At 36.1% G+C, this 25,450-nt stretch overlaps 1 protein-coding gene, 3 long non-coding RNA genes and 1 pseudogene across 5 annotated transcripts; 2 read left to right on the top strand and 3 right to left on the bottom strand.

The window, feature by feature from the left end:
• The first annotated feature begins 2,016 nt into the window (after window positions 1-2,016).
• Window positions 2,017-4,537, top strand: LOC147509342 (transmembrane protein, putative (Protein of unknown function, DUF599)). 2 transcript variants are annotated; one of them, XR_015218472.1, is made up of 3 exons: window positions 2,017-2,251; window positions 3,464-4,329; window positions 4,478-4,537. XR_015218472.1 is itself a non-coding variant. In XM_086601674.1 (2 exons), exons 1-2 carry the CDS (start codon window positions 2,084-2,086, stop codon window positions 4,013-4,015), a joined length of 720 nt encoding a protein of 239 aa, XP_086457800.1. In that variant the 5' UTR covers window positions 2,017-2,083; the 3' UTR covers window positions 4,016-4,401. The 2 variants fall into 2 exon arrangements, 1 of the variants encoding a protein (XP_086457800.1); XM_086601674.1 differs by lacking the exon at window positions 4,478-4,537 and having other exon boundaries at window positions 3,464-4,401.
• Window positions 4,538-8,313: 3,776 nt separating this feature from the next.
• Window positions 8,314-10,420, top strand: LOC147509341 (uncharacterized). Its single transcript, XR_015216539.1, has 2 exons — window positions 8,314-8,587; window positions 10,051-10,420. It is a non-coding gene; the product is annotated as an uncharacterized LOC147509341 (long non-coding RNA).
• Window positions 10,421-15,278: 4,858 nt separating this feature from the next.
• Window positions 15,279-22,147, bottom strand: LOC147509340 (puromycin-sensitive aminopeptidase-like; annotated as a pseudogene).
• Window positions 22,148-22,428: 281 nt separating this feature from the next.
• Window positions 22,429-22,952, bottom strand: LOC147509339 (uncharacterized). The gene is made up of 2 exons (XR_015216538.1): window positions 22,905-22,952; window positions 22,429-22,821 (listed from the first exon to the last, which is right to left on the bottom strand). It is a non-coding gene; the product is annotated as an uncharacterized LOC147509339 (long non-coding RNA).
• Window positions 22,953-23,881: 929 nt separating this feature from the next.
• LOC147509338 (uncharacterized) lies at window positions 23,882-24,393 on the bottom strand. Its single transcript, XR_015216537.1, has 3 exons — window positions 24,188-24,393; window positions 24,022-24,114; window positions 23,882-23,919 (listed from the first exon to the last, which is right to left on the bottom strand). It is a non-coding gene; the product is annotated as an uncharacterized LOC147509338 (long non-coding RNA).
• Between the last annotated feature and the right edge of the window lie 1,057 nt (window positions 24,394-25,450).

Genomic DNA, 25,450 nt, shown 5'->3' with positions numbered 1-25,450 from the left:
TTCATTTTTAAGAACTTGGCGTGAATTACATCGAAAAGATCGATACTGTTCAACCAGAAAGTGTTGAAATATTTCGTACTTTTATGTGGTATTTCATCATTCTTCCTCTTGAAATTCGTAAGGTTTCGTATTGGCGTAAAACGATTGAGCAACCGGTTCAGGTACAATATATTGTCATTACCTCTAGACAATAATTGTGGAAGTAGCAAAAGCCGGAGCTCTATTAACTGAGCTAAATTATATCTCACCTTGAGCTAAGTGGAGCATGCGCGCATTAGACGTGTAGTCTCTTAGATGTGTCGTGTTTGGCTGCTCTCGTGCAATCTAGTCATAGCCAAAATTGAAATGAGGGAAATGTGCGATATGTTGGAGAGACATACTTGAATTGGCCTTGGGGATTTGCACCCCCTTCACCTCAATTAGTTACAATTGGTGTTCAAGTCAAGTATCCACTTACGATTTTCTGATTACTGGCCAAACCCCACTTGCATGCATACATTAGGCTTTCCACAAAAAATGCATTTTTATGATAAAGCAAATGATATCATAAACATCAGTGAATGCAAAAGAATCATTCATATATGTGACACATGTCTGGCACTAAGAAGTAAGGACCAAAAACAGAAATTGGTTGAAACATTACTTTGTTTAGTGACGAAACGGCTGCACTTATTTGAAACTTTCACGAAATTGTCGTGCAGCTTTAGTCACCTTTGTCCCATTATCTCCTAAAAACGCCTCGTCAGATTCTCACTTACACCGTTACCCAATCTTTTACTCAATTGCCCATAAACATTCGTTAGAACTTTGTGTAAAAACGACAAAGAAACTATCGGTATATTTGAATCACTGATATCATAGTATAATGTGTAGATGAGATATTTCGATATTGAAAGTATTGCTTTTGCCAAATTTTAGTACTTGATGATGTTGAAATTGATTACTAAAAACCTATACATACGTACTGAACATGTAAAATTAAGGATAACAGTTTCTTTTTCACGAACTGAACCAAAACGATCATGACATATACATGTGCAAGAGCACATGTACCAATCGGGCAATTGGACGGAATAAATTCGGTGTATGTATTCTTCTCTTCGTGGAGCTGGAGCCGTAGAGGTATCCATAAAAACGCGTAGGAGTTAGGATACAAGCAAATGTGTAAATGACTAAATGTAAGCAAATAAATCACGAAAAAATGTCGCATGCGTTGCATATGTAAAATCTGTGACTATTGGAGAAATGGATGATATATTTCTCCAATAATAGTCACACGCGTGTATGTGCGTGCTATTAGTGTGTCCTTAACATAGTATTCGATCTTATATGCTTCAATTCAAATAGTGGGACGATTTCCTATCTTAACAACGTTCTTGAATAGATAGAACATTAATTAGTTTTAGTCGATGATAACTTTGGAGGTTTCAAAAACCAGTAATTAAATATCATGCAACAATAATCCCGGCCAGTATTACAAATATTGTGGTGAGGAAAATATAGGGATTGTTAACATGTTAAATATATACTTAAATGTTAAAAATAAAATGCAGCAGCAAATTTTACAAGCTGCATGTCGCAAGAGACATTGGAATTATGTTGCCGATTTTTTTTTATTTTTACGAAGTTACCTACATATTGCATGATTTGTCGTATATGCATGTCTTCTGATTTCACCTCCTTACAACATTTCGAACGCATTTTATACTTATATATATATATATCGATATCACAGAAAAGAGGATTAATTCTGTGTATGAAATATTCTGTGAACTATCCGAACGAATAGGTCAAATTTTCGATTTTCAATGACTGTATGTTGGGAGTTTTGTCTAAGCTGCATTTTAGTAAATATGTGTGCAAACAGGGGGAGTTCAATACTAAAGCTCGGAAATGGGTCACACTTGTATTGTTGATTTGTAGAAGAAAACCATGAAAAAGTGGCATTATGGACACTCATTTGAAAGACGTCCATGTACATCTCACTACTTTGAATATAAATAGATGTGCATTATAGAGTTATTACAATGCTGAGAGAAGGCTCACTTACCTAACAAACTAACAAAGTGGAAGAGAGGGAAAGATGGAATGGAGGAAGAGCTATTTGGATCTAATATTGGTTCCATTGGGGTTTATGATCACAATTGCATATCATGTCTGGTTGTGGCATAAGGTTCGGACCCAACCCCTTACTACCATCATTGGCACCAATGCGACTGGGCGACGACTATGGGTTTCTGCCATGATGAAGGTATACATATTATTTCATTTGCATAAAGCCTATATGTTTGTGCCTGTGTGCTCTATACATGATTTGGATTGGTTAATTAGTTTAACTAGGGCACACTAGAACTAACATGTTGATTAATCCAACGTAAGAGTTTCTGAGCTCCTTGTTTTGTTAATACAGTACATGACATTCGAAATGCATTCTTGATATGCCATTTTTTATTAAGCTGTTGCAATTGCTTAATGGTTGATAATTAACACTTGGAACACGTATGGTACTTCACTTCATGTTGGTTGCAACTTCTTATACAAAAATACAATCTCAGCTTCTTAAAAAGTTTTTTTTTTTTTTTTTTTTTGGTAAAGAGCTTCTCAAAAAGTTGGTTTATGATAGTTTTTTAGTGCTCATGCTCAACTAGTGGTACAGAAGCATATGCCATAAACTTAGAATAATCAACTGCTTTCTTATGATAAGAAACCTAGAACAAAGAGATTCTTCTTCAAACAACCTGAACTTTTTACTACACCATAAATTAGTTGTAAAGTATGTTTAGGATATCCCGGAGTCCTTGAGCTTTTCGGTTCAGTGGGACTGGTCAAATAAAAAATAATACCACTTAGGAGAGAGGCAGTAGCTAGAGTGTCCTGACTCCTAGGGCGCATCTTCGTTATAAATTAAAGTGGAACTAAACAATTTTGAGAACTAATTGAGAGTTTTACTGCTCATGTTTTACGTCTCATGTTTTCTAAGGTATCGAGGAACCTGTTTTCCTTTATTAATCTTATACTTGGTGCTTCAAGTCGATATTGCAGGTGTTAGTGTGATTTTGCATTTTTATTTGTGTTAGCCAATTGAAATGCCAATTTCGATCTATAGACAATTGCTACAAAAGCATATATATCAAAAATCAAGATTTGCCTATTTGGGCTCTACTAAACAAATAATCCAACTTGTACGATGGAACAATAATTACACTTATAATCAGGTAATTTAGTTCAGTCGTATATTAGTTAGATTGGTTCATATGAACCAAATGCTACATTAATTCATTCTGCACTTGATTTACTGGCTTCACCAATAATTGAAGCTTCAATCTTTCAATGCAACTGCTCCTGTTGCTATAAGTAAAAACTTCGATTTACCTTTGGTTTTTTAAACTGGTTTTCTAAATAACTAAAGGTCGATCTACATCTTTGTTAACGTTTATATATTCCCCTATTAATATTATTGCAGGACAATGATAAGAAGAACATATTGGCTGTACAATCCCTTAGAAATGCAATTATGGGCTCAACCCTGATGGCCACAACTTCAATCCTCCTATGCTCTGGCCTTGCTGCTGTGATTAGTAGTACTTACAGTGTAAAGAAGCCACTTAATGATACCATCTATGGTGCACATGGAGAATTCATGGTCGCCTTGAAATATGTTACCCTCCTATTAATCTTTCTCTTTGCATTCTTATGTTATTCATTATCAATCAGATTCATTAACCAGGTGAACTTCCTCATCAACACTCCACAAGACTGTATGAGTGTGGTGACCCCAGAATATGTATCTGACCTACTTGAGAAAGGGTTCACTCTTAACACAATCGGCAACAGACTCTTCTATGCAGCATTACCTCTTTTGCTCTGGATCTTTGGACCTGTGCTTGTTTTCTTGTGCTCAGTAACCATGGTACCTATATTGTACAATCTTGATGTTATTTTTGGGAGAGGGAAGAATGGTGCGATCAAAGGGCAGATGGGTGAGAATAGCGTTGAGGACTTTGCACCAGTTTGATAGCTATTTTAAGGAGTAATCTGGCTGTCTTTAATGCAAAGCCAAAAGCGATTGTTACGTTACAACGACGAGATTTATAACAGCAAATCAGCGATCAGGCAAAAGACCATGGTTTTTGTAGAAAAGCTTCGCAATATATCGTAACGGCAAAAGGGTAGAGTACGTGGTGAGCGCTACATGGTTGGGACAAAGCGTACATGGGTGTAAGTCATAGGGACCCACTTGTCTTGTCTTTTAGTACTTGTGTGTTTGGTCTAAAGCAAGCAAATGAGGAATCTTTGTCCTACAATATTGTTACATTTTTATGTATAATGGTAATCATCACATATTGTAGGACTATTGGTAAATGAAAGATATACCTATTGGTAATCATCACATTTCTTAAATTTGTAGGAGTGGTAGAACATTAGTGGTAATATTACATAAGATATACCTATTACATAAAGATCACCACTGAATCAGTAAGAGTGGTAGAACTTAAATTTTCATTATTTAAATGAAAGATATACCTATTGGTAATCATCACATTTCTTAGTGATTCAGTGGTCACAATACTTAATCAAAAATATATAACACTAGTGGTCAGAGTGTCAGACCACTCGGACAAGTTTTAACGTTTGGCACACTAGTTTATCACCAAATACGAACATTCACATGAAGTCATGAACTTTCGAATTGACAAAGCGCGCTTCCAAATTTTAGAGCGCGGATTTCAAAATCTCAGAGGGTGCTTTTTATATGAGATTTATATATCTTAGAGCATCTTTACCCGTGATATCAACCTAGCATAAAAAAACACCAAACCAAACACCAAATCGACTAATATTTGGTTTCAGGTTTGGTGTTGTATCAAATCACTCACGCGGTTTTACCAAAACCGCGCGGTTTTTCCAACACCGCGTGGGCTTGGGCTGCTAAATGGGTTTTTATGGCACGGTTTTGCCAAAATCGCGTGCGTTTTTTCTGAAAATTAGAACTGTAGTGTATAGAACTTGAAAAATTATGAGTTGTGCATAGAAGTTAAGAAATTAACAATTGTGCAATTGAAGAAATTAAGAATTGTAATTCAAAATCGAAAAAATTAAAGAAATTAAAAACCTATGATTATGATTATGCAGTCCAAAATCTATGATTATGATATAATCATATAATATCCAAAATAATTCAAACCCTATCATATTACATCAAATTTATTTAGCTATCTTCTTACGCCCCTTACCACTCGATCCCTCTCCCTCTCTATTTGGACGTTAGAAAGTCGCCTCCTCTAAGTTCCTAATCTGAGAATTATGATATTCTCTGTCTGCACGGAGGTTAACTATTTCAGCCTGAAGTTCCTCATATCCCTGATGTTGCTGCGTGTATACTTGTTGCATATCCTCATATGCTTTTCGAGTCTCGTCATACGCACGCTGGGATTGCTGATATGTCTGAGAATATGCCTCCTCTCTTTCTTGGCTATAATGATACAGGGCAGTCCTCATCCCATCAAACATATGAACCTGGTTCTCATATCTTTCTAGAACCTCAGCCTAAAAATCCAAGAAAATACAGTGTGAGTACATATTATATATATAATGAAGAAGATAAATAAAACAATTAAACTCACCATGGTATACTGATCAATATGTGGCTCTAACTTTCGAGAAACGAGCATGAGGCACCCTCGGGAATGGAAATATAAGTAGGCTCCCCATCGAGTCCACACCCGGCAAACATCGAGGATTCTTGGCGGAACCACGGGGTGAGCCGGCCGATATGCATTCGAGAGGTTGTGGGTTGTAAAGTAAACGTGGCGGATGAGGAATACATAGCTCACGTCTCAACCCTTCCAGGCCCACAAACTCGAAGTTGCTAGCCCGACCAATAGGAGGCAACAACGGACCCATGGAGACACGGTTCCACCATCTAGAATCTTGACGATGCGCTTTCAACAACAAAAGAAGACGCATTTGGCCAAGGACCACCACTGGCATGAACTTGAATTATACCCCACGACTTTGCATCACTAACATCTGGCATGGGAGCACATGAAACTCCATAACGTCCAGTCATCTGCCTCCAACATCTGCGCCCATTACCAAACGGCGACGGTCCGCGGGCGGCAAAACCAACTCGTGGCGTGGATAAAGACACAAACATCTTTGTCTGTTGGATCGTCAAAGGCGTAGACAAAGCGCCAAGGTCTCCACTCGATAGATGACAATGATCTAATATCAATCGAGCATGAGCCATACTGGATATTATTCCTAATCGCCCTCTATTTTACGAAGTCAAGTGAGGCCCTAACCAACTAGCAAATCTAGGCTTTAGTATCGGCAATCATGTCTATATTAGGACAAAGACACGAAAGTACTCATAAAACCAAATCTCTAAAAGTCCGTGAATCCGCAATCGAGGGACTTCTACTTCGAATGATACGTGAAGCTTTATCTAAGGTCGATATCAATGTGACATATCTTGAGCTACCCAGTCATAATCTCTAATAGTATGCAAATCGGATACATAAGCATAATATCCGGTCGTACCCTAGAATGACCATTGGGAAACAAAACATGCCCAATAAAAACATCAAAAAGCCATAACACTTTAAAGTTCTAATAATCTTGATCGGCACCCTCACTACCCGGTAGAGCAGGTCAAAGCTAACTCCGGCCGTCCGGGGATGCAAGAGGGGTTCCATATATGCAATCTTAATATGAGGGTAAGCTTAATCCCGGAAGAATCATAAGCATCACCCCAAGCGAGGAAAACTCATAAGCATACTATCCATATTCTCATAATTTGTATGAAAAGGTATCGGTTGGCCTATACCGATACTCAACCCGAAATCATAGTGAAGTCTAGTGGTGTGAACCCTAACTCCCGACAAGGAAAATGAAATGTATGAGTTCTACTCCACCATCTTTCTACTAAAGTTATGACCCTTGCTTAATGGGGGCCTTCTCATAATCCGGTATCAATCAAAATACCCAAAGGTGTATACAAAATACTATCTCTAATATGTACAAATTCATCCAAACTCCTAATAACCTTCCACCACTCTCTAACACCAAGTAAAGCCGATCTAACTTCGGTAGTCAACAACATCTTTGATATTATATAAAAAATAATCATTATAAGATAAATAATTAATTAGTCCAACTCAACTAATTAATATTCAAAATATTTAATCAAAACTAATTAATTACGAGTATTATATAATGCTTTCGACCGTGTTTTGTATCACGCGTGTAGAAGACACAACTTCCATATCAAGTGCTTCTCCAGGTGCAAATTGCCAATCGAAGTCGTTCATCTGATACTCCAATACATAGGGATGTCTATCAGTCGGCGCGACATCCTCGGGTTCTTCTTCCCCACTGTCTTCTCCCCCACCGTATTCTACTTCCTCATGTTCTTCTCCCTCATCGCCAATGTCGTCTGTGTATTGCCAATCATCAACGTCAAAAGGTTCAAAATGATCCATATCAAATTTTAAGAGTTTAGGTAGGTTTTTGTTTTTTTTAAACTAATGATAGGGGTTTTATAATTGTGAGAAGAGGTGAAAGTGACTGAACCACGCAGCTTTGGAGCTGTTTATATAGAAGTAGCACGCAGTGTTCTGAACACCGCGCGGCTTTGCCAAAACCGCGTGGGCTTGGGCCTGTCAGTTGGGCTTTAGTAAAATTAAACTGTCGCGGTTTGGTTGAAACCGCATGGGCTTTATATAGCGGTTTTGGCAAAACCGCGTAATTGCTCAAAATTATCATCTTAAATGAGTTTTTTGATGTTGCTCCTAAAGTTGCTTGGTGTTTTTTTGGTTTGGTATTTTTTTTATTCAAAATTTTAGTGTTTTTTTGGTTGCTATGCTAAAGATGCTATTAAAGGCTTAAACTGTCAAATTGCGATTTTTGAGCGGGAGCGATAGGCAAATGTGCACGCTTTGTGTCACTAAATTATGGTCCTAGCCCACTGAGGGAATGTATTAGAGAGACATACTTGAATGGGAAAGATTTGAACCCCATTCACCGCAATTACTCAATTAGTTATTGATATAGTAAAAGTATTGGTTTCTCATTGGATATTTGGTGTTCAAGTCAAGTATCATCCCACATTCCCACTTGGCTGCATAAATTAGGCTTTCCATAGAAATACATTTTCAATTTTTATGATAAGGCACACGGAATCATAAACAACAGTAAATGGAAGAAATGGAAGAAAATCATTCATATATGTGACACATGTATGGCACTAAGATCTACCAAAAAAAATATATGGCACTAAGAACCAAATAAAAATAGAATTCCTGTTCAACATGCAATACTTTGTTTAGTGACGAAACGCTTTGTCTATCTCCTAAAAACGCCTCGTCAGATTCTCACTTGCACCGTTACACACTCTTTTACTCAATAGCCCACAAACATTCGTTAGTTAGAACTTCAAGTGCTTCAAGTGGAAAAAAGACAAAGAAACTACTGAGATGTGTAGATCAGATATGTCGATCTTAGAACTTCAAGTGCTTCAAGTGGAAAAAAGACAAAGAAACTACTGAGATGTGTAGATCAGATATGTCGATCCTATGTCGATATTGTAAGTGTTGCTTTTGCCAAATTTTAGTTTTATTGGGGCTATATATATATAGTGGTCACTATTCATGAATTATATCAACAAAAAATCAAAATCAAAATAGTAATGACAATTAAGACTAGTATATATATACATAGGCAAAGTTGGAGGAGGGCTGCCCCTGACGATAATATATATATTTTTTTTTACGAATTGCTAACTTAGAAAAAAAAAAAAATCATGACATATCACATATGTACATATACAAGAGCACATGTACCAATTGTCCAATTGGACAGAATAAATTCGGTGTATTGAGTGTATTCTTCTCTTCGCGGAACCGTGGAGGTATCCATCCATATAAAACATGTAGGAGTTACCATACAAGGAATGGGTAAAGGTAAGCAAATAAATCATGAAAATTGTCGTATGCATTATGTCCAATAGCAAAATGCACGTGCTCTACACGAAGATGACAAACAGAAAATATTGAAGAATATTTTGAAAATAATTTAAGTCTCAAGTTCTTTTAGATTTGGTTTATTGCAATTGTTTATTATTTTGTTTAGCACACCAAGTGGCATACATGAAATTGAATTTTCACTTGTATTTAATAAAAGACATATTTAATTAAGCGTTACCTCAAAGTTAGGAATAGAGTCTTAGTGGATTTGAACCACCATCTCTTAAGATGTTTTCTATTTAACCATCATCATCATCAAAGTGCTCTTCCATTTGTTTATTAGGTGTGAACTTGATGGAAAGTAGATAAAAGTTTGCATACTTCACACAGTTTACATTGTTTTGGTAAAAGGTTATGCTACACCGTCAGTCTTAGTTGCTCTCTTGTACACTACGCTTAAACAATACAAAAGCTCAATAAGTTTTCAAAATGTAAATTATAATAGGATGCCTGAAAAAACTCTTGGTAGCAGCCTGCTACTCCATTGGCCTTCAAAATGTACGCAGTATGCTAGCAATCCTATAAAACGGTTGTCAGATGAAGTGTTGTTAGAAAAATGGATTTGCACAAATCCATTGAGATATGCATGAGTAATTTGTCTCCCAAGTTACCCCACTTGAGTTGAAATGACTTTCTCTTGAAACAGTACGTAAAGTGAGAAAAACTTTTTCGAAAGAGTGCACTGGTTTGAAACAGTGCATTATGCCGAAAAGGTACGACCTTTCTGAAATGTGCACTGGTTCGAAATAGTGCATCATGCTGAAAAGGTGTGACCTTTCGAAATAGGCACTGGTTCGAAATAGTATTTTATGCCGAAATGGTGTGTCCTTTCGAAACATGTGACTTTTCAAAGAGTTGTTTACTTTTTCCCAAGAGTCACTGTGTTGTTTCGAAGAGGCACCATTCACCTATAAATAGTGGATGAATTTCGAGAGAAAGACACACCAGATCACACAGAGTTCTGATCTTTCTCTCCTCCCCCTGTACTTAGTCAAATACTATGTTGTGTTCGCTGATTTTGTAGAATTGAAGTGCTACCTTTCTATAGAAGGAAATCCGTTCTATCTTGGGAAACAGTTTTCCATCAACCTTCAAGCACTGTGAGGGGGAAAATCTGTCTTAAGGACATAGTGTATCTACACTAGGCTCGGATTTAACTAAGAAGTACAAGACACGTACAAGACAAAAGGTTTGTATAGTTTGGTAATTGGTAAAAAGTAAGTACAATTAAGTTGTATATTCCTAACAACTTAAGACAAATTTTTCTTTGGTAAATTAAGTTTATTCGTTGAACTAAATGTTTGTTCATGATATATTTGTTATATCAATTTGATTTTCTTGTTTACTTAACAATAAGTATATTTTTGGAATAAGTTTCCTACAAACTTAAGACAGATTTCTTGCCTTGAATTAATTTTGTTGAATTAATTTTGGTTATACTTATTGCAAATGCACTAACAATCTTGAAGTAGGTTTTGTTAACGTGTCGTTGAGAAGCGGTGGTCAAAAGATTGATATGTGGCAGAAACGTTTTCTTGCCATAGTTCCTCACTATGATGCTTCCATGCATTGGGATAGGTATGTATTTCTAGTTAATTACACACTCAGAAATTATATATTTTGGCAGTTCTTTAGTAGTGAACGCTAAGGTGACCTTTGAAATTCCTTCAATCCGGTTGAAGAGATGTGAAAGAAGGGAATGGTTCACGTACTGATTGAATGGAAAGTCGATTTGCGTCGATGAAGTGCTTGAAGCACACTACTTTGTATCCAATTTAATGAGCGTCTGTCCAATAACTTAAATAACCACCATGGTCTTTGTAATAGTCTTGGTGCCATATGGTTTGGGTTTAAACAAAGATGGTTCATTGAACATGGGTGGAATTAAAGTGAACTTGACGAAAAGGTGCGACTGTTTGAAAAGGCAAACACTTGGAAAGTGGAACCAAGATATTTCGAACAAGACACCAGCCTGTTGGTAAGATAAGGTTTAAAACTTGGAGTTTTTGTGACTCTTTGTGAACATAACCAATAACCAACAGAAGTACTAAATGGTTGACTATTCAGTCTTGTGAATGTCAACATAGTTGTAAGCAAATTGAGGTCTTAGAAGTGTTTAGACACTATATGAATGATATGTGACATTTTTTAACAAGACGTCTAACTTGAAAAACATATATCTAAATGGTTTCCAATTTATTGACTTTGTCATGAGAACTTGGAAAAATGTAGGGGATTATGTATCTCCTTAAATTAATCAATTCAAAATTGGAAATTTGTTGAAGTATTATTCAAAAGACATCATATATGGTGCTTTGCTCTAGGAGAGATGCATAAATTTCAAGGAAATCCTCATAACAAACGTGCATAGCAAGGTCCACTATGAAATTAGAATTCATAGCGTTGGACAAGGCTAGAGAAGAAGCAGAGTGGCTTCGAAATTTTTTAGAGGATATTCCAAACTGGGCTAAACCTGTGCCAGTAATGTGTATACACTGTGACAGCCAATCTACTATTGGTAGAGCATAGATTAGCATGTATAATGGGAAGTCTCGACACATACGTTGTAGACATAACACCGTTAGACAATTGCTCTCAAATGGAGTTATCTCAATCGACTATGTAAGGACAAAAGATAACATTGCAGATCCACTTACAAAAGGTTTAACAAGAGAGCAAGTGGAAAGATTATCAAGGGGAATGGGCTTAAAACCTTTGAGATAATCAACCAAGAGTCGTCATCATAATGGAAAAACCTACCTAGTTGATTGGAGATCCCAAGATCTAGGTTCAAAGGGTCAACTGAATTATGTCTGTGACTCAATTAGCACTGGAGAGTAATAATATACTCTAACCCATTCCTATATAAGATAGTGCATATCTGCCACGAGAACCAGGATAAGTCAAGCTTTTAATGATACTATATCTTGGAAAGTTATGTTATCCAAGTGGAGTATTGCGGGATACTCTTTATAGAAATCACCTATGTGAGTGTGGAGTGGGGTCGCTTCTATGAGAATTTTAAGGCAAATGTCTCAAAAGCACTCTCTGAAACCAAGAAGTGTTCAAGGCCAAAATGAACACAAACGTGAGAACCAACAGTATTCGAGAAGGTACTGCGTGAAGATGATTGTCTAGGTTTATACAAACGGCTGATAGTTCAAGGACATTAATTGAAGTCTACTGATCGTCCAATTAAATCCGATCGTCTTTCACTAAGGCAAGTTCAAGGCCTCCCATGCTACTTGACTTGATGCGGTATCTTTTCATTTGTAAAAGAACAGAAATCCGATGTTTATGACAGAAGAAGCCAAATTTTCATTCATGTGGGGGATTGTTAGAAAAATGGACTTGCACAAATCCATTGAGATATAAATGAGTAATTTGTCTCCCAAGTTACCCCACTTGAGATGAAATGGCTTTCTCTTGAAATAGTATGTAAAGTGAGAGAAACATTTTCGAAAAGGTGCACTAGTTCGAAACAGTGCATTATGCCGAAAAGGTGCGACCTTTCTGAAATGTACGCTGGTTCAAAACAGTGCATCATGCCGAAAAGGTGTGACCTTTCAAAATAGGCACTAGTTCGAAACAGTGCTTTATGCCGAAATGTTGTGTCCTTTCGAAACATGTGACTTTTTAAAGAGTTGCTTACTTTTTCCTAAGAGTCACTGTGTTGTTTCGAAGAGGCACCACTCACCTATAAATAGTGGATGAATTTGGAGAGAAAGACACACCAGATCACACAGAGTTCTGATCTTTCTCTTCTCCTCATGTTCTTAGTCAAATACTATATTGTGTTCGCTGATTATGTAGAATTGAAGTGCTACCTTTCTATAGAAGGAAATCTGTTTTATCTTGGGAGACAGTTTCCCATCAACCTTCAAGCACCGTGAGAGGGAAAATCTGTCTGAAGGACATAGTGTATCTACACTAGGCTCGGATTTAACTAAGAAGTACAAGACAAAAAGTTTGTATAGTTTGGTAATTGGTAAAAAGTAAGTACAATTAAGTTGTATATTCCTAACAACTTAAGACAAATTTTTCTTTGGTAAATTAAGTTTATTCGTTGAACTAAATGTTTGTTCATGATATATTTGTTATATCAATTTGATTTTCTTGTTTACTTAACAATAATTATATTTTTGGAATAAGTTTCCTACAAGTGCTACCAACAATAGCAAGAACTGGTCCCATCTTATTAGATGACACTTGATAAGGGTGCCCATATATACACCTTGTGGTCCAAAAGCTTCTTAGTTGATGGACGACCGACAAAGTAAGACATATTACATAAAAGTCTATGAATAAGAAAAACATTTAAGTATTAAGCAAGTAAAAAGATTGCGCACCTTTGCAATCTTATCAAGACCAAGTTTTGAACTTCTAAGCTATTTTGTGGTGCCTACATTGTCTTGCTTCTTAAGTGATGTGGGATTGCCAGACCCCATATCAGTAAATCACCTCAATGTCCTTCCTTGTCTCCGAACGCCATCTTTATGTCCAAGCTCTTCATGAGGCACCTTGATGGTAAAACATGAGTTGCAACCATTTCAACATTCTGTCTGCCTTTCTCATTAGGCTTTTTAACCTCATCTTCAGGCTTGATTTCAGTAGCTTCAGACCCCCTCACTTTCTGATAACGTAGCTCGAGAAAATTAGACACTCTTTAATTTTACTTGTTTGAGAGCTACCACCACTAGAGCGCCTTTGCTCGAGAAAACGGTTTTGGTAAAGAGTTCTGACTTAAGTTGATATTAAGAAATCCCAAAAAGAAGAATCAAAACGGCCACCGTGATCATGAAATTTATACCTCCTTCTTTATGCGAACATAGTTTCGGTTTCTGAATTTGTTTTTTGAGGTACACATTAGTTATTTTTCTTTTTTTTTAGGTTCAAATGTACTCATTAGCCATTGTAGTTGGTATGCTAAAACTATGTGAACTCACTCGCTAGATCAAGATAATTATTAAACAAAAAAAATGTATATAGATATTTGCAAGAAATGATCACTTGCTCACATATTGTCTACTGAATCAGTCTTACGTTACAAATAAAATAAAGAAGAAATAATAATTTTTTTAAAAAAACTAAAAGAAAACTGAAGAGCTGTAATTGATGATCATGGGCCATCAATTGAAAGTTTGCAACCCACTTAACAATGAATACCAGTTCCCACGCTTAACTAAGCCAATGCTGGCTGTTGTTATAATGGCCCAAAATATGTTCCTCTTTTTGTCCACCAGCCAGCCTGCCAGTGCGTACATAAACTTCATAGACATTTAAGATTTAAGGTCATGTGTACTATGGAATAACCTGTTGATATCTATAGACAAACTCAATAACTAATTTTTGTTACCATTAACTAGCTAATAATCAACTGAATAACTGATTGCTGATCCAGTTACTACTGTACATGGCTGTTATGCCCACTATCACAATGATCATCTCAATGGCACATAAGCTCTAAATTAGGACTTGGTGGCTGGTTAAGGCTTCAACAAAATTAGGACTTGGCACTACAATAGAAAAGACATTTAAAATCACTCCATAAGTGATGTCAAAAATATACGACGTGACTTTTGCAAGTGATGTAACTGGTGGCGACGTGAAAAGTCAGGGTTTTCCACATCACTTTTTAAACGATGTCCACAAGTGATGTTACTTCACATCACTTTTTAATTGATGTCCACAAGTGATGTTATAACTTTGCATCACTTTTTAATCGATGTCCACAAGTGATGTTATAACGTTACATCACTTTTTAATCGATGTCCACAAGTGATGTTATAACGTTTAACATCACTTTTTAAGTGAAATCAATAAGGCCGATTAACATCACTTAGGAAGTGACGTCTCATTCAGATTCTAAATTACTTGTAAAGTGATGTGAAATAACTCTATACATCACTTTAAAAGTGATGTCCCATTTATCAAAATAATTAAAAAATAATAATAAAAATAATAAAAATAAAATAAAATTGCCAATATCATCCCAATATAATACCATTTTCCTAGTCATTTATCATCAAATAAAGATGAAACGTTTCTTAAAATCACATTTATCACACAAATATCATCTCCAATTACAAATATTACACTAAATACAAAAAATTGTAACGAGCCAACATATACCAACAAAATCTAATCTGCAGTATCGAACTGAGCCAAAGAGAACACAATCACCCAACCAAGAACCTATCACAGCCTAACAAACCACTCTGTTTTCTTTTTTCTACAGTACGAAACATTGTACTAGAAAATCAATGTAAACTTGTACTCATGCAAGAATAGTTTGACAATGTCTGGATCTTCATGAGAAGCAAGATAGGCTATACAAGGAACAAAACCAGGCAGTCAGATAATGTACTTGATAGCATAACAAGTTTTCCTGCATCCATCTTACACAAACAAAACCCTTGGAGAGTCACCAAGAGAAATATTCTTCAAAGCACGTCTGGAGATATTAGCATGGTCAAAGATGTAAGGCTCAATACTCCTATTATTTTCAACCTAGAACATGTGATGCGTTAAATGAAGCGAGGAAGACCAATTGAATAGAGAATAAGAACAATAAAAGCAAATACTATTTTGATTTAACATATATTTATATTTGAAGATGTCATACTGTGCTAAGAAATTCAGCTTTCATTTCCAAAGTGAGAAGTTTCCTGATGAAAGAGCTGACAGCATGAACAACATCGGGATTTGCAACCTCCATCATATCCATGATCTCCCCATCTCCAGGAAGAGTAAGCACCTTTGCGATGAATTCCTAAAAATTATCAAGTAGTAGTTAGAACTAATGAGTAACTGTCCTGCATTGTAACTTATTCCAGCTTGTAAGACTGACAAAGATGTACTTTGTTTTGATGAGAAATCAATATGGATCTACCTATTTTAGCAGTAACCTTCTATGCAAGAGAGGGCGAACCAGTGCTGTCGGGTCGAACAGTCCTGCAGGTCCCGCTTGGTTAAGTTTTCTTGAGAGGAGAGTGAAGAGCGCCAAGGCTGACAAAGAAGTAACCAAAGATGTAGAAAGTGCCTTAACAGTGAAAGTGACTTTGTTAGGACTCTAAATATACTAACACAAATTCACACAATAGGCTCTCAATGCCCCCATCAAGTAAAAATGTATCATACCAGTCCTCGTGCACCAAGGCAGAACCTGGACACAAAAAGCCAATCTAAGAAGGCATTCAGAGAGATAGCACCCATGCTGATCAGAAAAGGCTGTTTCCCATCTCCTAAAGCATAAAACACCATGACTAACAATTCTCGGACGATGTAGAATGGGGAGCCAATATCATCTGTTTTATACACAAAAAGTTTCATGATGTAGAAATTTTTAGTGGATTTAGTTCATTCATCTGTTTGGAAAGAATCAACTAGAAACAATTCAGTTTATGAAGAATAAACTACCCAGAGAAACAGTATACGGTGCCTCAGTCATTGGTATGCAACTATACAACTGTTAGAATTCTAAGAGGAAGGCCCAGTCCGCCCCGAGGGAGATGTTCCACAATGCTAGTAAATATATATGGGTTTGACAAAAACTCTATTAAATCTCAAGTAATCGTTACAGCTCTGACTTTATCCAAGTTGGAGTTAGATAGAAGACTTTTGAGTCCATGTAAAATTCGGGTTCAAAACCGATTGATTTGTTTTTCTTGAAAAAAGTCAAGAACTAAGTTAAGCATAAGCTTCCCGGCCAAAGACTTGTCCGCCTCCCAACTATATAACACATATATACCCATCACAATGTGCTTTGTTTTAACATATTATGTATTTCGACAATATCAAGAAAAGGGTAATAGACAAGACATACCGATTAAATTCATCCGAATCATGCAAGTAGAAAAAGCGAGGTCACTTTGAGTGAGATCGGAATCAAGACAAATAGGTGTGCAATGTAGTCCCTTCGGATAGATGGAATTGGTCTCTCAAATATATTTGGAAATATGAACTCGTCTTCCTTCTACTTTGCATCATAAAGAAAAGTTTGATTAATGAAAAAAAATTAAAAACTCTTATTTGGTCTACGAAAATCAGCAGTGGGGACATGTGGCTAGGTTAAATAGAGGGAAGATCAAAGCTTTTGAGAAGGGCTTACCCTCCATCTAGATGTTCCTTGAAAATTTGGTCAAATGCCCGACAAAGTTCCAAGATAGTAGTATATAAATGAGCACGCAAGGTAAAGTTGTAGCAAATTTGGTTATGAACTTGAACTCTCATAGATATAGCTAGATCTAAGAACTCAAAACTCTATTATACAGATAGCTAGATCAGTGAACGCAAAAGTTACTACAAGACAAACATGAGATAACATTGTTCATACCCCTGCGTCAAGAGCAATAGGCCTGCCAAGGTGGTCCATCTCAGATTCAAGTTCATCAATGGTTTTGTTAATCAAGGATGTGATATTTGGTATGCGTGCCTTAATAACTGCCTCCAAGTGCTGCAAAACATAAAAGTACAAAAATGAATTTCCATATTCATGATACCATCCAAGTGTATCATATCCTTTCTATGCAGAACCATATAATCGATAAAGGGAAACAAAACTTATTAGTATCTTACCTTTGACAGAAGTTTTGCGAGATATTCTGAACCCATTTTACTTGCTAAGTGTCCGTAATCATGACTACTTGCAAAGTATTTGCGCTCCCTACGCCGTGCAGCAATCATGTCCACATTTCTATTGATATCGGCCTGAGAACGATTCACAACTCCTACCCAAGGATGTTGCAGCCTAAATGCTCTTCCTTCAAGAACCTTTTTGGTTTCACCAATAAAACAAACAAATACATATGTTTCTAAGTCAATCCAACAAAGTAGAAGCACCCCAAGCAAGGTAATAGGAGAGGAGCAAAATAAGCTAAAAACAAATATGAATACAACAAGTGTTGTATCTTTAATCAAAGATATATTAAAATCCAAGAGATAAAGAAATTATTCTTCACCAGTAACTTCAACAAATATGAAGTGTTGGGAGAAACTTCACCAGTAACTTCAACAAATTTGAAGTGCTGGGAGAAAGAATTTTAGTGAAAAATTCAAAATATGACCAAAAGAGTTCTACTTTGTGCAGTTAATGGACGTTCACAATGAAAAGGATCTTAATACTTACATCAACAACATTTGTTCCCTTGTCCATCAAATCTAGCTTTGTCAACACAACAAAAGTCCTTTCACCTGAATAGACAGAGAAAGTATATATTCACAATTTCAAAAATAGTACATTGACATTGTGGTAAAGATTACAGCAACACCATTCACAAGAAAACAGCAACTTACATGTCATAATCTGGAACAACAACAATATTAAAGATATCCAGGTCATACTCAAGACCAAAACACATTCCAATGGTGAACTCAGTAGCACAAGAAGCTTTAAAATGTCTTTGAAAAGTATTTTTTGAGAAAATAGATAAAAGTTAATATAGACCTGAAGAAGTATTGACATCTTCATCCCATCTCATATTTGCTTTGAGTGAATACATGGCATGACCTGTTTTTGGCGGATCTTGTGCGGTGTCCGGATCCTCGTGGAAAACCTTCCGACCTGAGTGAGTGACAAATGTTTCATCTCAGTGCTTTCCAGCTTTCCAAAGAACTAACGCAAGCAAGTAGCAAGGTTTCTTGAATGGGTCCTCTCAGAGAACATAATGTCTACCACCCTTTCAAAGAATGAGACAACAATTAAAGTGAAAAAACTAACATGAAGATGATTTAATTCCGGTTCTAGTCCATATTCGAGGAAGAAGTTAAAAAATACCTCAAGTTCTCCTTGTTCAATTAGGTTCCCATTTGATAACAGAACTGGATATAGAGAATACAAACTTCTCCATCTCATTGCCACATTAAGTATGACTAAATTTTGGGAGGCTTAAAACTCTTCTAACTGATAAGTCCTTAAATGTATTCAAATAGATTCCGAAGTCTAGGCAGCTTGTTCTCATTCAAGAAAGCAACCAACCTATTTCCTTTACCACAACATCAAGACATGTTGTATTCAAGAACAAATCGGAATCGACAGACATCTGCAAAAGGAACCATGCTACCGCTTATGGAAGAAAAGGTACCATCGATACTATGGCTATGCAGATCAATGATTAGGCTTGAACAAGAAAATCATTAATTAAGCTTTTATTTCGTGTCAAGTATCATTCAAACAATTGAGTTCAACATTCACAAGAATGAAACAATTTCATGTATCAGCCAACATAAAATGAGTTGTGTGTTGATTCATGGTGTAGATGTTCTATTAAAGAAGACAGCCTCCAAGATAATAAACCCATATGTAACTCTTAAGTAGTCAACTCTATATCTATATACTATACCTACACAGAACTTTTATTTAACATTTTCTGAAGTTAATAAAGCGACAACTAAATTTTTATGATGAACAGATATGGAAGTTAATGGTGTTGAACCCTTTTCTCTTTTTCCTATGCCTATTGTTTGTTTTCGTTGTTTCATTTCCTTTTTCTTTTCCTTTTAAATTGGGTTTGCCTACTGTTCTTGTAGGTGAAGATATTTGTCCACTTTTCCAAACTGGATCGTTCCTATCTGCAAGCTATAGCTACAAACTTAAATGTGTATACACATAAACTAAAGGGGACAATATCGAACAAATATTAAGTTGCAGGGGCAGATTTAGAACGAGGATAAAAATAAATCTAAAGAGCTCACTTACCATGTCAACCACAGCTTGACTACAAAGAAAGGCAACTATAGCTTTTATATTTTACTTCTGGTTGAAAAGATTTGTTCAAAGTTCTGCGAATGATTGCCTCCCATTTAGGAATTGGCTTGTTATCTTCAGCTCCAAGTACATTCCCAGCATTTAAAGGAACCACCTCTTGGAAACTGAAAAAAAAAAGGTACTAAATAATGACAGTTTCAGCTTCCAATCGAATTATCAACAAATCGGTAAGCAAATAAAAAGATTAACAAGGAATAGCATACGGAGTGAAAAAAAATGCTGACATACCATCGGCTTCCAAATCTTGAAAAACAGCAATTCTCGTACTAATAAAAACTTTGCTTCATGAAAGTGGAAAGTATATCACTATGGGTGAAATAGGTTTGTCAAGTTTTGGTGAATCAAAACGATTTTAAGGTTTTCACGTAAACCGGGATAGTCATGTAGTAAACAAGATATACTTCAATCGGATATACTTCCGACCCGGGATAGTCATGAAAATCCCGAAGTTTGCGTGTGAGTCATTCAATAGGTGGGACGCCGTTCGCCCACCCAAGAAGGGTGGGGAAGTGTCCTGTGGTAGTGAGAGAAGGCGGAACTAATTAAGCAGTTCTCTCTTTTCTCTCGAACTTTCTTCTTCGACATTTAGATTAGCAATAATATAACTTAATTGTTTTGAATAATACTAAAGAGTGCTCTTTAGAGTTTTATGATCGACGTTTCGGATTGATGCGAGAATGTGACAATTGGAGGTCGACAAAAAAGCATAACAACCAAAGCGTGAAGGTAAACTATTGATGACACCGACCATACTCAAAATAGAATAAAATCTGGAAGAATATAGCATGATCCTAGTATTTTTCCTAGATGAATTGGATCAACGAAGTGGTAAGAGGTAGGAACCAAGAAATTGGCACAATAAAAGGTCATGCAAAGGAATAGGACCTTTTACTTGTTTACCGAAAGTGATGTGCAAAGCAAGAAAAAGAGAAGATTGCTCACCTCAATTAACACTATAACATATTATCTTCATAGAAACCGGGAATCCACTTTTCGGGCTTACTTCAAACGGATGGATGCTAGGTCTCGAAATTAGAACTGCCTATAGGATTCACAACACAAGGAAGACTCACCGAGAATGTACATGTTTGCAGGTTCTTCCAAACAAAGCCAGCCATCAATCTCTCAAGATTCTCACACCGGAGGAGGTCGTCTAGCAACATTCCACGTACCTATCATTACCCTATGGACCACCAAAATCACCGATTTCATAAAAGACTTAGTAAGGCCATCTTATTATATCAAATCAATGGTTCTAATATTTCACCAATAGAAAGAATGGAAGCCTAGTAACACATATTGGCGTTCGGACCTCACATCCTTTATGTTTATGTATCTTGAACGCCAGAGTTTTCAAAATTTCTTCTTTTTTTTTTCTTAACAGATGTCCCTTTAGTGATATCCCTGAATAGATCAAGTACAAAAGTTATTAACATGACTTTGAGTACATAAACAAAGTCAATTTAGTGTATAAAAAAAAGTAACCCGTCTCGGTTGGATAGTTTAAAGATTAACGCACGATAATAAGACTATTTGGATATTATCAATGAAATATATGGGAAAAAGGAAATTATGGTAACCAAAAGGTTATTTGGTCTCTTTCTAATACTAGCATGCAAGTCTTTTTGAGGCGACAACCCGTAGAGTAGAAAGGCAAAACACTAAAGTTTTATAGATGTGAGGCTGCTTTAAGCACCAACTCCTCTTATAAGATGGACATGATTCTAAAATGAAAAAATAAAGGGGGGAGGGTGGGTAGAACTGTCTCTCCTGTGGAGCAAACATGGCTGACTACAAGTATGCCATATAAAGAGGTCTACTTTCACATATCCGTCATCGCTTTCTATTTATCAGCTTCAATTCGACAACTATATGTTGCCATGATATCAGGGAGATCCTAACAAGACAAATTGCATACCTTGATATATTTAGAATAGATCAACAATACTAGCAATCGGAACCATAAAATTAGTTTGAATGATAGAAGAAACCTGATAAAATGTGATTTTCTGGAAACTCTCTGCTTCACATTCCGAATAAAAGTTCCCAGAGGACGACAACTTATAAAGCCCTTGTGACAAAACAAAACATGCACACTCAAGGTTCAGGAAAATCCATGTTCATACTTTTCGAAAGCCTCGACTCCCAAGCAAAGTTTTGTACATCCTAACAACTTCAGCTCCCTATTAAGCACAAATACAAATGAACAATCAAATAATGCAAACCGTAATTATCAAACTAATTCCTAAAAATTATCAAGTAGTAGTTAGAACTAATGAGTAACAGTATTTGGTTCTGACATAAAAGGAAATACAAAAAAAGGTGAAATAAATACCGTGTTACAGCAGTAGATCATCTGCTTCACTCCCAAACTTTGATATATTTTAAAAAGAATTTTAATTGCAATACCCTATACTCTTCCCTTTACCCTCCTCCTTTTATCCGGGCTTGGGACCAGCATTGTAAAGCTAGCGACAACTTTACAAAGGCGGAGTTAAAAAGTGTTGGCATGCAAGAAGCAATAGAGAACAATCAGTATGGATATATGAATAATGATCAGTTCTAAAGCCTGCAAACGTATCAATAACAAAGCTAAGAATAACAAAGAAAACAGATACATATAGCACCAAGTGGAAGAATTTAAACCATTCACCATTCATTGAGTCCAATTCCAACTAACACAACTGCCCAAACACGCATAATTAAAAGGTCTTCAAAATTTAAGTGTTTTCAAACAACAAAAGACTAGCTCTTAAAATTGAGTGCACATCACAACTTAATTAAGGAATTGGTTGGCCAAGCCACAAAACTAGAGACAACATCTTCTATCGTCTTCAAAGCATTATTCCCCCTAACAAGTAGCGCATCCTTTTGAATTGCAACTTCAACAGAAACCTTTGAATAACCCGGGCCTAAAGGCTTAGTATGCACTGTAGCTGCTGGATCATCAGTATACCACAATCCTTCTGCCACGACATCTTCAGGAACAAGTCTAAACAACTTGCACTTCACAACTTTGGATTTAGTACCCTGTATGAAAACAAAAAGATATACATACATGACTCTAGAAATTCACATGTTAAATGAAATAGCATTTAGCAAGGATAACATACGGAAATCAGATTTTGATTGCTTTGGGGCAGATGGACTTTGATGGTCACGTTGAGCCCGATGAGTAGGTCTTTGCGTAGATACAACTTTGGATTTAGCCCCACCCCTGTGCGAAAACATGAAAGGGAAAATATAAAAAGCAATGAAAATTTCAAATTTAATGAAATAGGATTTAACATGGAAAACTTACTAAATTTTGATTGCTTGGGGCAGATGGACTTTGGTGGTCACGCGACCGACCCTCAAGAGATCTTTCAAGAGACACATCTTTCGATTTAGTCCGCCCCCCCATGCGATTTAAAACATATAAGGAAACAATAATATAAATGAAAATCTAGGAATTTGAAATTTAAAAAAAAAATAGAATCCAACATTGTATACATACAGAATTCAGATTGTGATTGCTTTGGGAAGATGGACTTTGAGGGTTCATTGCCACCGTGGAGAAGGTTGGTTGAATGATGAATGGTTTGGCTGAAAATAATTTTGATGTTAGTAAATCAAAACAAAAGTATATATGGAATCCCCAAACAAATTGGAATACCTCTTCACTATTCAATAGTTTGGCAACAAGTTTCTTGACGAAGACATTTTTCTTCCAATACATCATCGTATTTTTCCTGCAATTCACTCATCCTCCCATTGCATTGTTGGATACCATACAAAGTAGATGGAGTAACTCCATATCCCACTCCATGCGCACGCCCATTAGGATCAGGACCTAAAACTTGTGAGAGGGCATCTCCTCTTCCACATTCTATATCACGCGGTCTATTTCATTCAACTTATCCTATAACAGCAACAACAACAACAAGAATAAAAAAATATAACTAGAGTCGCATAGAAATCGAATAAGCATGCCTTTTATCTTAGAAAATATTTTATGAACAGTGAACGACATACTATTTTCTCTTTAGCAAACTCATTTACTGGTTCTCCATTTTTCTTCTTGTGGCCTGCAACCCATACAAGATTACCTCTTGTAATGGGCTTACCAATCTTACCCTTTTTACGCCTCTACAAAACAAGTAAATAAAACATTTCACATATATATATATATATATTAAGTACTCTTAAGGGGAAAAATCTTCACAAGTCAAAAATAGATCATTCAATTACCAACTCATCTTCCAATCTTGCATAACCTTTACGACTACAAGTATGGGGCATCTTGTGGTGTTGAACTGCCTTCTTCCCATTTTCCCTTAGTTTCTACAAAAAAAATAATATATGAGTCTTGATATGCAAAATGGATTTTATAACCCATATAATGTATGATGAATACCTTGTATCCTTCGCGTGAACAATTTGCAACAAATGCTTTCCAATCAGGTAGCTTTACATCAGTTGGGCAATGTGCAATTCTAGCTTGGTCAGTATCATATGCATCATAAATTCTTGATCTCAATTTTGTTTTGAACCCATGCCAGAGCTTCCCAATAGACTTAAAAGTCTGTTTTCTAGCACGTTCTGGTGCTACAAAATGTTGCTGTAAAAAGATGCATAAACAAATATTACTATATTTCTTTAATAATATATAACTTGCCATGTAAATAAAGAAATTTACCTTTATAACAGTCCACATTTTGTCCTTAATCTTAGGTGTTACTTTATGCCAAGTAGGATAGGCAATTGGAGCGCGATCCTTTGCTACTTTGCCCAAGTAACTGCTGTATAAGTTTGAATTAGGACCTATAGGTAGACCTTTTTCATTAAAGTCAAGCACAAGTTTTTTTGAGCTTTTTGGATCCAATTGATTCAGTTTTGTTGGCCCCCTGGTATTGGTTGGCTGAGGATCATTCGAACCTTCTGATGCATTACCTTCTCCTTCGTAGTCATTTTCATAGTAGTTTTCCAACCATTCGTCATCTTCCATTTCCAAGTCATGATTTCCATTTTGTTGCTCACTTGGTAGCTTTTCCATATCCCTTGGTAACCTTTCCACTTCTTGAACTTTCTTACCATAAACTTTGTTTGGACTTTTGGAACCTTGTACATGACAAAATAAATTGGTTTAATATACTTACAACCACACCTTAATGACACAATCACAACCGAAGCATAATTATTTTTCTAAGTGGAAATTAACAATATACACAAACCTGAATGTGCACGTCCACTTTTCTTAGATGCTTCTACAAGTGCTCTTTTAAACTTTTGAACCTTAGCTCTTGCCACTTTTTGGTACTAGAAAATCAAAACAAACAGAAGAAAACAAAATTAAAATACTACAAATACAAAGACGAATAAAAAAATTGAGAGAGAATCAAAATATCTTACTGGGGTTAGTTCTCTAGTCTTTTCCTTTGCCATTCTTCACATGCATTGAAAAGATTAGAAAATACGTATAGCAAAAAACAAAACAATCATATACATGGCACTTAGGTAAAATAAAGTACATAATTTGATCATGACCATAACATAACATGCCTTGCACCATTATAAGAAGCACTCACAAAACATAATAAAGTCAATAACTAAATAGACAAAAACAAAAACCACATAATAATCAGTCTAAATGGACAAAATGAAAACAAACAGACCCAAT

Source organism: Coptis chinensis, chromosome 3, assembly GCF_015680905.1.
Source record: "Coptis chinensis isolate HL-2020 chromosome 3, ASM1568090v1, whole genome shotgun sequence".
Taxonomy (NCBI): domain Eukaryota; kingdom Viridiplantae; phylum Streptophyta; class Magnoliopsida; order Ranunculales; family Ranunculaceae; genus Coptis; species Coptis chinensis.
This window is presented reverse-complemented; position numbering and strand designations above follow the sequence as displayed.